The following is a 15,579-nucleotide window of genomic DNA, read 5'->3' as shown; positions in this document are numbered from 1 at the left end:
AGTATAAATATTTTAGCATCAAAATATTATTTTTTAAAATAAATCTCAAAATACACAGGCAGGAAAATCAATCATATGCTACAAGTAATACTAATCATGCAAAACCCAGTATTTAGAAGACAGGTAAACCGCACGTTTATTATTTAGGTAAGGCAATTTTGTAAGAATCAGCCATCACTCACTGTAATACTTCTAAAAAATGACAGGGACACACATGGTTTTTTCCTAAGGGAAACAGGTCTTTGGTTTCACTCCTAAGCTAACGGAAGTGAATCTCTCTACATACCCATATCATCAGAATGGCTTTTTGTTCAAATTGGGTGAAATAATCTATTATTAAATTGATTTTTTTCAAATGCTATTTCAACTTGGGAAACTTTAGTAGCTCAAAATATGTGTATATGAGAGTTTAGGGGTTGAAGAGGAAAGGATCAGAAATGAGTATTTTCAACTCCTGAGTTTTGACTGTTTATTTAGTGGACTGGATACAAATATACCCCAAGATTGCTAAAAACAAATGAATTGAGCAATAAGTATTAGACTTGAAGGGTAAAACTAAGTACTAATTGGCATTTATAAACTGTGTATGTGTAGGTTTTAAGGGTAATATTCTTAAAACCCCCATTTATCAGCAGAGTAAACTGATCCAACCTAGAGCTATGAACAGAGTATGAATAAAACAGATTTCCTATTGAAGTTCCAAATTAAATGCCAACAATGAAGCTAAGCTTTGCAACTTAATGCCCTTGTTCTAAGTGAATACTTAAATCCTACTAGGAAATATTCAAGAATCTCCATGGATTCAAGATCTTAGAGGAAAAAGGGGAGGATAAAGGGTTGAATGATTTGTAGCTTTGCCAATTGACCAGGCATAAATACTCCCACCATGGTCAATTTCAAATTACCAACATGAATTCACAGATGTGTGAATTGAGAAAGAATGCACAAAACCAGCTCTCGTGAGTCAGTACTAGCCTTCTCCAGCACACCATTGAAGCTTCTTACCATGATTTTCAGATAGATTAAAGCCAGATGTCAGGTCAAAAAACACAGTATTTCTGAATACAAATTTCAATTTGTGTAATTGTAATAGTCATTATGTGAATGTTTTTACTGGGCAAAGAAAACAAGGGTATTCTGGCCGTCTATACTTTTATAGGTGCTACCGGGAGACCATGAAATCTCTGGTCTGTATATGCTGTAGGTCCCAGTGCACATGAATTGGATAGTGTAGTCAGAAGTAAAATCACAGTTTTTGGAATATCTGTGATATCTCATGACAGCTGGTTGGTTGTTCCCTTGACGACTGCTCTGGCTAATCAAGGGTGTAAATGAAGTTCCTGCTCCAGCAGTCTTCAGGAATCATTGCAGATTCTTTCTTTAGTATCAGTGCTTCACAGGATAATGGCTCGGTTTTCTCAGTAATTTATTATTCAGGATATTTGGGCTATCTGTCAGTCAGAGAAAAGGCTAAATAAAATAACCTAAAGCCAATGACCATCTCATGACAATCATCTAGAGGCAGGAAGTCCTTGTAACAATCACCTATCAGACAGAGGTCAGGCAGCATTCCTTGTACAAACTGTTTGTGTGGCCATCCTGGCCAGCTCTTTGGTGCTCTAAATAAAAAGGCATGCTTCAAGGTGCCTTTGGTGTGTTTACATTGCTTTTATTTGGCAAAGGGCCTAACAGTGATTTTTGTGTCTGATCTTTTTTTTTACATTCATTTAACATATAGATTGTGCTGAGTCACATTAACAACCTCAAACAGTATGGCTGTGTTGATTGGGCTGTATGAAACCTTCATGGTCGTAAACAGCATCTTCTTAAATTTGCCCACACAGCCATGACAGTCACATTAGATACATGACCGGTAAGGAAAACTGTATGTCTCTGGACAGTTTCATCCATACTGCCTGATGTATAATCTTTTAAATATATTTTCCCCTGTTTTCCTGTTGCAAACAGGGACCTAAAACAATCACACTGTCAATTAGATCCTATCTGTGGGGATCAGATGCCTTTCAGTGCCTCCATCTCCGCCATGTACCTTTACTGCCATCTGCCGATCTGAGTCTCCCATCTCAGCTATTCATATGCAGAGCTAACTCTCACAACTCCAGTGAAACTTTGAGCGGAATGTGGAGATCATAGCAGCTAACATTGAGGTTAATCTCTCTCAGTCCTAAATCTAGCCAGAAAGATTCTTTTAATGGAAGTTCCAAGCTGGAGCTTAATGTGAATGTTATCTATTCATTTCAGAGTAATACTTAACATGTGGTAAACATTAAGGCTGGTTATTTTTGGTCATAATAGTTACTATCTTGGAGATTCACTTAACTGCTATCTATATTAAAGGTTATCCATATAGAGAACTTGTTTTTACATTCATTTTTAAAGTCTAATTTAGGTAAATAAAGAAATAAACCCAGCAAAGTTAATTCATGTCCAAAATTTAAAATAGACAAGCTAGGGGCGCCTGGGTGGCTCAGTCGGTTGAGCGTCCTACTTTGGCTCAGGTCATGATCCCTCTCACTGCCCCTAACCCACTCACATTCTGTCTCTGTCTCTCTCAAAAAATAAATAAACATTTAAAAAATTATAATGAATAAAATAGACAAGCTAGAATCATTGCTGTATAATAACCAAACCTAGCGAGTGATAAGAGAAAAGAACATATTTTGCACCTGTGGAAGGATTCAGTATTGCCATCAACTTTGCAATATTCCCTAGACACAGTTGGTGCTGTTCAGTTATGTTACTTTTATATCATGGCTTAAAATTCTATAGCTACTACAATTATGCATGAGCTATGTTTTGTGAGCCTTCAGCATAGCACTACATTGGCCTTTTAAAGCATTTAATTTCATTATGGTATAATGCCAGTGACTCATATAACTCCAAGATTTGACAAATCAAACGTAAGTACCTTAAAGAAGAAAGAAATCCATACTTCCTATTTCTCTCTGGAAGAAAGACAAACCACTTTACTTATGTGCTTTTGAAATCTGCCACTGAAGAAAAACATGAGACAGATGCATTGAAATGTGAAAGCGCACGCACACACACACACACACACACACACACAACCCGAGATGGAAAAAGACAAAGAAATTATTCTTTCCAAATTTAAAAGCCTGCAAAATTATAAAGGCACCTCCAATGTGCTTAATTTTCCTTCATTCCACCCCTCACAGATTAAAGATAACTTTCTATTTACATGGCCCTTCAAAAGTTAGGGCTCAGAGCACCTGGGTGGCTCAGTTGGTTAAGCATCTGGCTCTTGATTTCAGCTCAGGTCATGATCATATGGTTCAGTTCATGAGATCGAGCCCTGCATTGGGCTCTACAGTGACATTGCAGAGTCTGCTTGAGAGTCTGTTCCTCTCTCTATCCCCACATGTGCGTGCTCTCCCTCCCTCTCTCTCTCATAATCAATAAATAAGCATTAAAAAAAGTTATAACTCAATTTTATCTTTATTGTTGTTTTTTCTTATTGTAAAAAAAAAAGTGAGACTTCTGGTCAAGATGACTGTAACATCACACTTTGGCGTTCCTCCTTAGTGTCAAACACATAGCAACAATATAGAAAATTTTAAAATACACAACTGAAAATACAAAAGCGAATTCAAAAACAAGATAGACATCTTCCCAGACAAGAAACCGACAAGACTGCAAAGCATCAAGAGCTAAGACTGCAGGCCTGCCAAGATCTAGGTCTAAAAACAGGGATGCTCAGCTCCTATAAGGGAATTTAAACTAGTCATTCAAGTATACATGTGATATCTCTATCATTTATCTACCTATCTACCCACAGAGAAAAAGAGAGACTGTCCTCTGGGATTCTGACTTTTAGCAAACTGCCAGCCTACAAAGAACAGAGACAACCAAAGCATCATGAGCAGAACTGTACCAAGCAATCTTTTCAGCTCTGAATGGACCAAAGGATACCTTCAATATCACCATAGAACAGAACTGCCAAATATACATTATCCAAGATTCAGGTTTAGATGCTCTGAAGATCAGGTAGGGTTCTCATTAGGCAAGCAGACATGGGTTACATCAGATGAGCACAACAAGGAAAATGGAAGTGAGGGGAAAGAGAAAAAAAAAACTAAAAATGAGGCTGCACAGCACAGTATCAGAACACATGGCAACACTGAGAAAGGAACAAAGGAAATCAACAAGTGGAACATGAATCACTCTAGATAAAATCATTTTTATGGAAAAATCTGACAAAAACTTTTAAGTAAATAGTTCTGGGATGCTAGAAGACATTAGTGAAAGAATAACTCGTCTTAAAGGAGAATCTATAAAGGAAAATCAGGCATAAATTATACAAAAATGATGCAAAAGATTCAAAATCCTGGGGAATAAAATATTCATTAAAATTTAAAATTTATTAAAATTCTGTCAATAGAATAAATAGTCCTAGAGACTGCTGCAGAAAAAATTGGTGCCTAGGAAGAATACAGGACAGGGAAATTAAGAAAGCATTTTAAAGATGTGAAAGCAAGATTAAGAAATTTAGAGAACAGTTTAATAGTCTTCTGAAAAGTGTCTAACATAAATTCTAGAAGAAGAGATTTCAGAGGCTGTCAGAAAGCAATACAGTTGACCCTTGAACAACATGGGTCTCAACTGTGTGGGTCCACTTATATGCGTATTTTTTTTTAATAAATACAGTACAGTACTATAAATGCTATTTCCTCTTCCTTACGATTTTCTTGATAACATTTTCTTTTCTCTAGCTTAGTTTAGTGTAAGAATACAGTATATAACATATATAACATATAAAACGTGTTAATTGGCTGTTGGTTATTGGTCGGACTTTTGGTCAACAGAAGGCTATTGGCTAACTTTTAAAAGTTGTATGTGTATTTTCAAGTATGCAGGGCAGGGGTGGTCACCCCTAACCCCTGTGTTGTTCAAGAGTTAACATACCTAACATGAAGATAGTTTACCTAGAAAGAAAGCATGAAATCTAGGAAAACAAAAATGTCAATAAATTATTTTTGTTTTTATATAAATAAAAACTGAACTTTTTTTTTATAAAACTGAATTTTTCTTTTAAGAGGTGAAATTTAAAATTATTGTATGTTCCATGTCCAAAATATGGAAAATACAAATAAGCAAAAGAGACCAATTAAAAATCATCTTCATTCTCAGCATGCACAGATAGCCACTGTTAATATTAGCGAGAGTAGATCAAGTATTATCTCTATGCATATTTTTTTATAAAAATGGTATATCACTCAAATTGTCTATCCTTTTTCTATTCTATACAAATATTTTTCTATGCCATTAGTTAATATTCTAACTCCTGTTTAAGAGCCGCATAGCATTCAATTATATAAAAGTACTTGATTGAACAATCCACTCTCCATTGTTTACATTTGTACAACCCTTCCCTTGGTTTTGGATACCCTGAACTTCCACTTGGAGCAGGCTCTTCTAAAAATTTAAAAATAAATTATCTTGCCAAATCAGAATTTTCTGCCAAATTGTTTAGCCTATCTAAAGACTGTAAATACAAAGAACAAGAATGTTACAGACACTGGAAAAAATGTTTCTTTCATCAAATTTTAGTTTTCAAGGTAATGCAACCTGAGTATTTGATTTTGAATCCCATTATAGGTAATATTAGTAGAAGTAGGTGAACACTTCATCTTGACTGTGTAATTTATTTTCATAAAAATCTCTTTAGAGATCCCTGTCTAGTCAGCAAATAATTGCTTTAACTTTGGATTTTAATATTAGCGCTGAATGATTTATGTACATTAAATAATGTGATTCTCACTAACCATTTATGAACCAAGAATGATTATCTCCCTTCTGTGGATAATCACACTTTAGGGAAGAAAGGTTAAGTGGTTTGCCTAGGATCACTCAGCTAGTCAATGGATTATATCAAAATATGATCCTTAAGTCTTTAAATCATTAGACTTGGCTGGCCTCAGCAATACTTGAGAGGCATACGGGATATGTATGCCTCAAATGATTTATGTGGCATAATGTCTAAATTTGTTTATAGAGCATTTTTTCATTGCCTATCATACAGTTTGGTCTGTAAGCAAAAATGAGATATTATAAAAATGAACATGATAAGAATCTACATATAGAAAAATCTCTGGTGAAATTAGAGCATCAATTTCCAAAATGGTACATAAACCAAGCAGACAATAGAATCAACCATTTAGTGGAAGGGCCAGGGGAAGAAAAGGAGGTAACAGAAAGTATATAGGGTAGAGTAGCTTCCTTCTATAGCACTGAAGTTCATGGTTAGATTTTAACAAGCTCTGAATGAAACAAACAAAACGAGATCTTACTGTGTCTTAATAAGGACATGTGCATTCCCTGAGAACTATTTCCTGAATTTCCAGAATAAAGCATCTGTACAGATCTACCTTCCCATTTCAACTATAATGACAAATGTGCTTCATATATCACCACAATTTACAATTCACACAAATGCGACACTCTAGAGGTTATTTGTGGAATTTAAACATTTTCAACAGTGATCTGATCAGAATTAGAAGTGTCCTTGGTAAACTGGAGCAGGGGCCCAAAAAGTAGTGTGATAATGTATTAAAAGGGCCATATCAGATTTGTATTTCTAGGTAAAGGGGAAGAGAAAACCAGCATGACCACTATCCCTTTTTGGAGCAAGGGGGAGAGGGTGGGGGGTGGGGGAAGGAAGTTCTGGTTTGCTTTTTCCATTCAACTTAGACCCCAAAGTTGATTTTAAGAAAAATATTGATAAGTGATTTAACTAATGATTTTTAATAAAACTGACTTTTTCTTTTAAAAGTAGAATTACCAACTGATCCTGATGTACGAGGCACTTACCTTGTTTTAGCACTGAGAAATCCTGCATCCTGGAAAATGTCTTAGTCATGTGCAAACTGGGGCAGTGGGTCAAAATTAAAAATAAAAATTAGGTGTGTTCATTGTCTAAAATTTAGAAAATACAAAAAAGCAAAAGTGAGCATTAAGATCATACTTTCAGTATGCAGAAATAGCCACTGTTAATATTAGTAAATGAATTTCTGATATCTCTATGGAATAGACTTAAAAAGACAAGTTACTATTATTACATGTGGCAAGTGACAGGGTACTATCATTTAAATTGCCTTTTAAAATTCTATTTAATTTTTTGCCAAGTACTTTAGTATGTGTACCTTTTTATCTGATTGTATCACTTTATAAACTGTGATAAATTTTCAATTGTGTATTGGTCATTTCTGCTATTCATTCTACAAATTCCCTTAACCTTATACTTTTCTTTATCTCTGAGACACAGTACCAGCCAGTACATTAGCAGCATGCTTTCTGAGTTCCGATAACTATATCACATTGTAATCTCACTGCTCAAGGGTATGCAGCCTTTCATTTCTTACTCCATTTCTATTTCCCCTGGAGGCCAGGGAGGGGAAATTTCTACCTAGGCAGGTTTGCATCATTTAACATTGCTGTTACTTGTCCAACAGTCTCCTACATGAGTGAGACCATATGTCCACCACTGTTAGCACTTAAAATTTATTATTAGCTACTTATACAGAAAGCTCTTTTGGTTTTGTGGGGTTTAACTTTCTGAAAGCATTTCAAGTCCTGATTTAGAGATAGAAAGAGAAGGCAAATAAAATTTCAGCATAAGAAAAGAAATATATCTTTCATCTATCCTAAAATGTTCACACTTGGTTGAGGCCATATTTCAGGATTATTATGATCCAGAAAGTACCTCTCTCATTGAAGAAGTACTTACCATCCATGTGTGAAGTTACCCTGTTCTTGCCAGTAATACATGCAATAATGGCCTCTTCTGTTTTGTTTCTAGCTACACAATCCCTGTGGGCAGCTCTCAAAGTGTGTGTATGATTGAAGTGACTGCAGATGGAAAACCTCCAATACTGAAGAAAGACACAGAGATATCCCATGTGTCTCAGGTAGTTATGCAAATATCCAGCTCCAGACATTACTAAGTGTGCCCTCAATATTTCAAATAACTATTTATTTTTAAGTTACTAAATACACATCATATTTCTTTATTGAACATAGTCCTTATAAAAGCTCTCAACAAAACACCAGAATAATCATCCCTGATACTTTAGGTACAATTAAATATATTTAATACTGCCTGTCGCTATAAAAGTTTTATTAAATTTAACAAGAAATTGATCTTCGTCTCACACTTTGCATATAATATGTTATGCTTGATGAAAAACACAGCACAGGAATGGGTAAAGATTAGCAAGATGTGGGGCACCTGGGTGGCTCAGTTGGTTAAGCGTCCAAGTTCAGCTCAGGTCATGATCTCACTGTCTGTGAGTTCGAGCCCTGCATCCAGCTCTATGCTGACAGCTCAGAGCCTGGAGTCTGCTTCCGATTTTGTGTCCCCCTCTCTCTCTGCCCCTCCCCTGCTCATGCTCTGTCTCTCTCTGTCTCAAAAATAAATAAAAACATTTAAAAAAAAAGATTAGCAAGATACAAAACAGTAATTAAAAACGCATTTTATAGGCTATGGTAGTGCTTGTACTGTGCTGTTAAAAAGTCCCTTCTCGGGGCGCCTGGGTGGCGCAGTCGGTTAAGCGTCCGACTTCAGCCAGGTCACGATCTCACGGTCCGTGAGTTCGAGCCCCGCGTCAGGCTCTGGGCTGATGGCTCGGAGCCTGGAGCCTGTTTCCGATTCTGTGTCTCCCTCTCTCTCTGCCCCTCCCCCGTTCATGCTCTGTCTCTCTCTGTCTCAAAAATAAATAAAAAAACGTTGAAAAAAAAATTAAAAAAAAAAAAAAGTCCCTTCTCAGAGAGTTTTTCTTAGAAACATTGAATGAAGCAAAATTTAGAGAAGAGAGGATGGATGGTTGTCCTTCCAGAGACCAGGCAATTCGCTGAATTCTTTTAATTTTAATGATGTGGTTGGTTACATGCTTCTTAGTATGACTTTATAGAAATACATTTAAGATAAAGAATTCCTGGTTCATTTGATCATCATGGAGAGTTAATCTGTATAATTAGAGCTCCAAAGTGCTAATTTTAGTGCACTTTAAAGCTGGCAGTGTGGAGGGCCCTAATGAATTGGAAATTTCATTTTATTTCCATTTTTTTCTACGTAGTTTTTTTTCTCATATTGAACATATACAAGCATCTTAAAGAAGCACTTAAGAATAGCTAACATTTGCATGAGCACATTACATTTTCCGAATTATGGCTATATATTTTATCTCATTGGATCTTCACAAGAACTCTCCAAAGTAAGAATTATTATCTCTTTTACAAGATAGTATCTTATAAAACTGAGTATCAGATGTCCAAAATTTCATAGTGATAAGGAAAGAGACTTGATCCCAGATTTTCTGATTCCCACGCTTTGTTGTTGTTGTTGTTCCTTTTATAATACACTTAATTTCCTGCTGCAACAGATTCAACACTGTCTAGTGGATTATGATGGTAAGAATAAAATTGGCTTTTGTTTTGAAGAAAAAAAGAGACAAACAAACAAACGAACAAAAATAAACACAGACTCTTGAATACAAAGAACAACCTAGAGGTTGCCAGGAGGGGAGGCAGGTGAGTGAATGGGTGAAACAGATAAAGGGGATTAAGAGTACACTTTTCATGATGAGCTCTGACTAGTGTACAGGATTGTTGGATCATTGCATTTTACATTACATTACATTATTTTTTTAATGTTTTTATTTATTTCTGAGAGAGAGACAGAGAGAGAGAGAGCACGAGCAGGGGAGGGGCAGAAAGAGAGGGAGACACAGAATCCGAAGCAGGCTCCAGGCTCCGAGCTGTCAGCACAGAGGCTGATGCTGGGCTCAAACCCACATACCATGAGATCATGACCTGAGCCGAAGTCAGCCAGTTAACCAACTGAGCCACCCAAGCACCCTATCTTTTCAATAAATACTCATTAGTGGAATTGCTGGATCATATGATACTTCCATTTTTAATTTTTTGAGGAACCTCCATACTGTTGTATATAGCAAGTGTACAATTTTACATTCCCACCCACAGTGCACGAAGGTTCCAGTTTCTTCACATCTTTTTCAACACTTGCTATATTCTGTTATTTTTTTATGACTACCCTAACAAATGTGAGATGGTTTTTAATTATGATTTTAATTTGCATTTCCCTGATGATTAGTGATGTTAAACATCTTTATTACATATCTTTTGGTTATTTATATGTCTTTGGAGAAATGTCTATTCAAGTCTCGTGTCAGTTTTTTAACCACCGTATTTGTTTTCGCTTTGGAGGCATAGGAGTTTCTTATATTTTTTTTAATATTAACCCCATATCAGCTATGTGGTTTGCAAATTCTTTCTCTCATTCTATAGATTTCCTTTTCATTTCATTGATTGTTTCCTCTGCAGTGCAGAAGCTTTTTCATTTGACATAGTCCCCCTTGTCTTTTGTTGCTTTTGTTGCTTGTGATTTTGGTGCTGTATCCAAGAAATCATTTGTTCTACAGTGTTGTTCAAGTCCTCTGTTTCCTTGTTATGTTCTCTCTGGATGTTCTAGCCATTATTGAAAAAAGGATATTAAAATATCATACTATCATTGAGCTGCTATTTCTCTCTTTGGTTTTGTCAATGTTTCATATATTTGAGCGTTCTGATGTTGAATGCATACACATTTATAATTGTTATATCTTCCTGGTCAGTTGACCCAGATAATCATTATATAATTATCATTCTTTGTCTCTTATGACAAGTTGACTTGTCTATTTTGTCTGAAAACCTGTAGGCATTCATTTTCTTTTTTGGTTACCATTTGCATGGAATATCTCTTTCCTTTCTTTCACTTTCAGCCTATATGTGTCCTTAAATCAAAAGTGAGTCTATTATAGACAGAATATGTTAGATATTGGTTTTTTTTTTTTAATCTTTTTTTATCCACCCAGTCACTTTATGTTTTTTGATTGAGGGTTTGCATTTACATTTAAAGTAATTATTGATAAGTAATAAATTGCTATTTCCATTAATTATTTTCTGTCTTATAACTCTTTTGTCTCTGGTTTTCTCCCTTGCTCTCTTCCTTTGTGTTTCATTGATTTTTGTATATGTGTGTGTGTGTGTGTGTGTGTGTGTGTGTGTATGTGTGTGTGTATGTGTATGTGTATGAACCATACTTTGATGCCTTTCTCATTTTCTTTTTTGTATCTTATATGTATAGTGTCTTTGTGGTTATCATAGGACTTACATACAACATCTTACAACTATAATAATGTATATTAAGCTAATAGCATCTTAACTTCAGTTGATTGATCTTCGAGCTCTAATCTATATATACACCATTCCCAAAAAGCTTTATATTTTCATATGCTTTCATGTTGCTGTTTAGTGCCTTTTCATTTCAACTTGAAGGACTCCCTTTAGCATTTCTTGTAAGGTAGATCTAGTATTGATAAGCTTCCTCGGCTTTTGTTTATTTGGTTTGTTTTCATTGTTTTTTAATGTTATTTTAGAGAGAGAGCACATGATCAGGGGAGAGGGGCAGAAAGGCAGAGAAAGAGAGAGAGAGAGAGAGAGAGAGAGAGAGAGAGAGGATCTCAAGCAGGCTCCATGCTCACCATGGAGCCAGATATGGGGCTTGATTCCACAACCGTGGGATCATGGCCTGAGCTGAAATCAAGAGCTGGACACTCAACTGAATGAGCCATCCAGGTGCCCCTCTGCTTCATCTTTAAAGGACAGTTTTGCCAGATATAGTGTTCTTATTTGGCAGTTTGGGGTTGGGGGAGGGAGTTGAGCACTTTGTGTATATCATCCCACTCCCTCTGGCCTTGAATGTTTCTGGTAAGAAATCCATTGATAGTCCTATGGGCCTTCCTTTTATGTGACAAGTCAGAATTCTGCTTTCAGAATTCTCTTTGACTTTTGACAATTTGATTATGTGTCTTGGTGTAGACTTCTTTGAGTTCTTTCTTGTGGTAGTTTCTGGGCTTCTTAAATCTAGATGTCCATTTTTAATCCCAGATTTGGGAAATTTTCAGTATCTTTTTATTTTTTTTTAATTCAGCTATAAATTTTTATCTTCATTCCAACTAAAAGAATCAAGTAAGAAAATGTTTGAATAAGTAAAGTTAAAATTCTCATGTTTATTAACAATCATTGTATCTTCAAGTAAGTATTCTGCCCCTCTCTTTCTTCTCCTTGTGAGACTCCCATAATGCATATATTGCTCTATTTGATAGCATCTTATACGACCCTTAGGCTTTCCTCACTCTTCTTCAATCTTTTTTTTTTCCTTTTGCTACTCTAACTGAATAATTTCAAAGAAACCTATCTTTGAGGTTTGAGTTTGAGTTTGCTTATTCTTTCCTTCTGCTTGATCAAGTCTTTTGATGAAACCCCTCTGATAAAGTTTTCAATTTTGATTGATTCTTTACTATATTTTCTCTCTGTTGATGTTCTCATTTTCTTTATGCTTCATTTTCCTGAGCTCATTGAGCATCTTCACGACTGTGACTTTCATTCTTTCTCAGGTACTTCCATTTCTTTAGGGCTGGTTGCTGGAGACTTCTTTTGTTCCTTTGATTTTTTTCCCCCATTTCTTCCTTTACATTGTAGAATTCGTGATGAGATCTACATTTTAGAAAAAACAGACATCTCTCCCAGTCTTTATGGACTGGCTCTGTATAGGAAAAGATCTTCACCAATCAGCCTGAGAGTCTGGGAACCTCTCAAACCTGTGGATGTATCTTCTCTGGACTTGTGTGTGTAAATTCTCTATTATAGCAATTTGCCAGTTTCCTTTTCCAGGTACTCATAGTGTTTTGCTGCCTCTGGTGTCTGCAGTACTACAGGTTCTCTGGAGCTACCTACCACAAGCCACCCACTTCTCTTTTGTTCTCAGCAGCCCCAGAGTTTCTAGAGTACATGGGTCATGCAGAACTTCCAAGTCAGGCAAAATAGAAACCAGTCACTCAAGAAACCCATAGAAAAGCCATAATGTTAGAAACCTGCTCCACTCTTCTTTACCCTGCCCCCCTGGCTCTGGCCCCTATAAGAGACCACCAAATCATATCAGCCTCAGTCTACTGCATCAGTGGTCCTCTGGAGCAGCAACACAGCATCCGGCCGTCTTCTGTTTTCAGTGATGGCCGGGTCCCATCAAGACAGGGGAGACAAACTCATTCTTCACTCAGCCCCCTGAAAAGACATTATTTTGGGTGCACACTTCAACTCTTGCCACTGCTAGGGAGAAGTCAGGAGTTAGGGGGGTTTTGCCTACCCTTCCCACTGAGCTGCAGGGGACATCTACAGTGAGTGAATTCATGTTATTCCAACCTTTGCGTTTGGTCTCAATAGCGCCACACCTGGCACACTTTCCTGTCAGCCCATAGATTCAGACAAAATGGAAACTAGTCCCTTGGTCAGTCTCTGAAAAGTCTGCACGTAGTATATATGTTTCGTTCTTCTATTTCCCTCCCCAGAGAGAAACTAGGAGCTGGAAGTTTTCTTCTAGTTATACCTCACGGAGTCTGGGGGAGAGCTTTGGCCAGTGAGTGCCACAGATTTTCCTGTCATCCTCAATAACAGCTGGTTTCATACTCACCTGGGGTACAAGTGCTTCTTAACTCAGTCTACTCATTTCTCACAAAAGGATTTGGTCTGTGTATTGTTGTTGAATTAGTGTCTCCCTAAAGAAGGAGTAGCTGGAGCTTTTTATTTTGCCATATTGCTGATCTGTATACTATATTTTCTAAATATTTCATTTATTTATGATTTCATTCCCAAGATTACATTAAATTTCCATTTAGACAAAAATAATCCATATCCTTTTCTTTTTTGTATCTCTACTTCTCTATATCACTGTGCTCACAGGGTAGCAACTCAGTTCATTGATTGCTTCACTGAAGTTTGGTTTTTTCTTTGACAAAGGGAGAAGATACTATTTTGAGAACATTCTCTAGCCTGGAAAGCCTTAGGAATCAAAGATTTAACTGGAAAGTAAAGAACTAATGAGGATTTCATTGCTATTTATCAAATTAAAAAAAAAACTTCTTGTTAGCTACTTGACATTAATCTCATTGATGAGATTGAAGAATTGAAGAATTCCATATATAGAAATTGAAGAATTTCCATATAAGCACTATTGGGCACTCTATGCTATATATATTAAATATTGAAAGCTATATTAGAATTAAAGTGATATTAATATTCCTTCTTGAGTGGTATCCAGTGAGGATCTCCTGGAGACTGAATCTAGTGAAACAGCAAGGTTATAAGGCAGCATAAAGTAGAAGAAGATGCCTAGAAATTAAACAGGAAACTGTAAACACACACACACACACACACACACACACACACACACACAAACCAGGATTGAGTGTCATAAATCAGGTCATTTGTAAAAACCTGTAGTAAACCTCCTATTTATAAGACACTGTTATGGACTCTGAAGGAATCCCAAAATGACCATGTTAGAGGCCCTACACCAAAGGGATTAAAATTAATACAGAAGAGACTGTATGGTCATAGATTATTATGGGGAGGAGAGAGAGAGAGAGTGAGTTAGAGAGATCTCTTCTAAGATAAATATTGGTTCTGCCTTTTGATCCCCTTTCATTAAATGCCTCTAAAGTTTTTAAAAATTTAAGATAAATCATATGTAAGAAGTAATTTAAATAAATCCTTCTTGCCAAGCACCTTACACAGCATCTCTTATCCCATTCCAAGACTTGATGTTTCTGGTTTTGAATTTGTCTGCATATAATTCAGATAATATTAAAAACAAAAATCTAGTAACAACACCCAAATAAAAGTCAGTGTTTCAATTATAAGTCGTCACATTCTTGAGTAAAGACAAGTACACTCCAGTAGTTAATCTTAAGTAAAAACTACGTTAGTTACCTTCCTATTAACATAAAAGTTATTTAATTTAAGATTTGAGGCTGTAAAACAAAACTAAACATTGAATCAAGATATCATTACAGAAATATATGTAGACTCCAAAGTCTAAATTTAAATTAAAACAGAATAAAGAAGAGATAAAGCAGCTTCTTACCTGTTTCCACCTCTGTAGTTTTTAGAAGTTTGTTCCCTTTTGCCTGTCTTCTTATTTTATTCCTACACATTATAAAAGGGCAACTATATTCTTCCTTTAAAGAGAAAACTCTGGGAGGAAAGGGAATGCTTATTTCACTCTTATCATTTGTGGAGTCCTTTTCCCTCAGTCACCATTCATATTTTTCATTATCTTGATGATTCCTCCTTGATTATCCATGTCTGTTCTCTGTGGTTTTATCTTGTAAGATCATATCTTCATGTCAGACTCTATTCTCCATAGTCTGATTCACAAGAAGTTATTAGAAAAGACTTATTTTAAAGACCTGTCTCCTTAGAAATGATTATACACACAAAAGGCTGCTCCTGGATAATTAAGAGTCTGGGGATAGAGGAAGTCAACCATTTTAATGGTTATCTATGTTCAGTCAATGGCAGCAGCTTTTTCAGACATTTCAGGACTCCAACTAAGCTTGAGCCTCAGATCAGAAGAAATACAAGAGCCATCTACTTTCATTGTTTGGGTGTTTTTTAATGGTCTAATAAATCATAGATAGCTCT

At 36.0% G+C, this 15,579-nt stretch overlaps 1 protein-coding gene across 1 annotated transcript in view; it reads left to right on the top strand.

The window, feature by feature from the left end:
* Positions 1-15,579, top strand: part of EYS (eyes shut homolog) — a 1,624,793-nt gene that overhangs the window by 1,383,297 nt on the left and 225,917 nt on the right. Inside the window, 1 exon segment of the mRNA XM_049653864.1 lies at positions 7,838-7,946. Within this exon segment, the coding sequence (XP_049509821.1) occupies positions 7,838-7,946 (109 nt within the window).

The sequence above is a fragment of the Panthera uncia genome (assembly GCF_023721935.1).
Source record: "Panthera uncia isolate 11264 chromosome B2 unlocalized genomic scaffold, Puncia_PCG_1.0 HiC_scaffold_24, whole genome shotgun sequence".
Taxonomy (NCBI): domain Eukaryota; kingdom Metazoa; phylum Chordata; class Mammalia; order Carnivora; family Felidae; genus Panthera; species Panthera uncia.
Note: the sequence above shows the minus strand (reverse complement) of the source record. Positions and strands in the feature narration are given on the sequence as shown.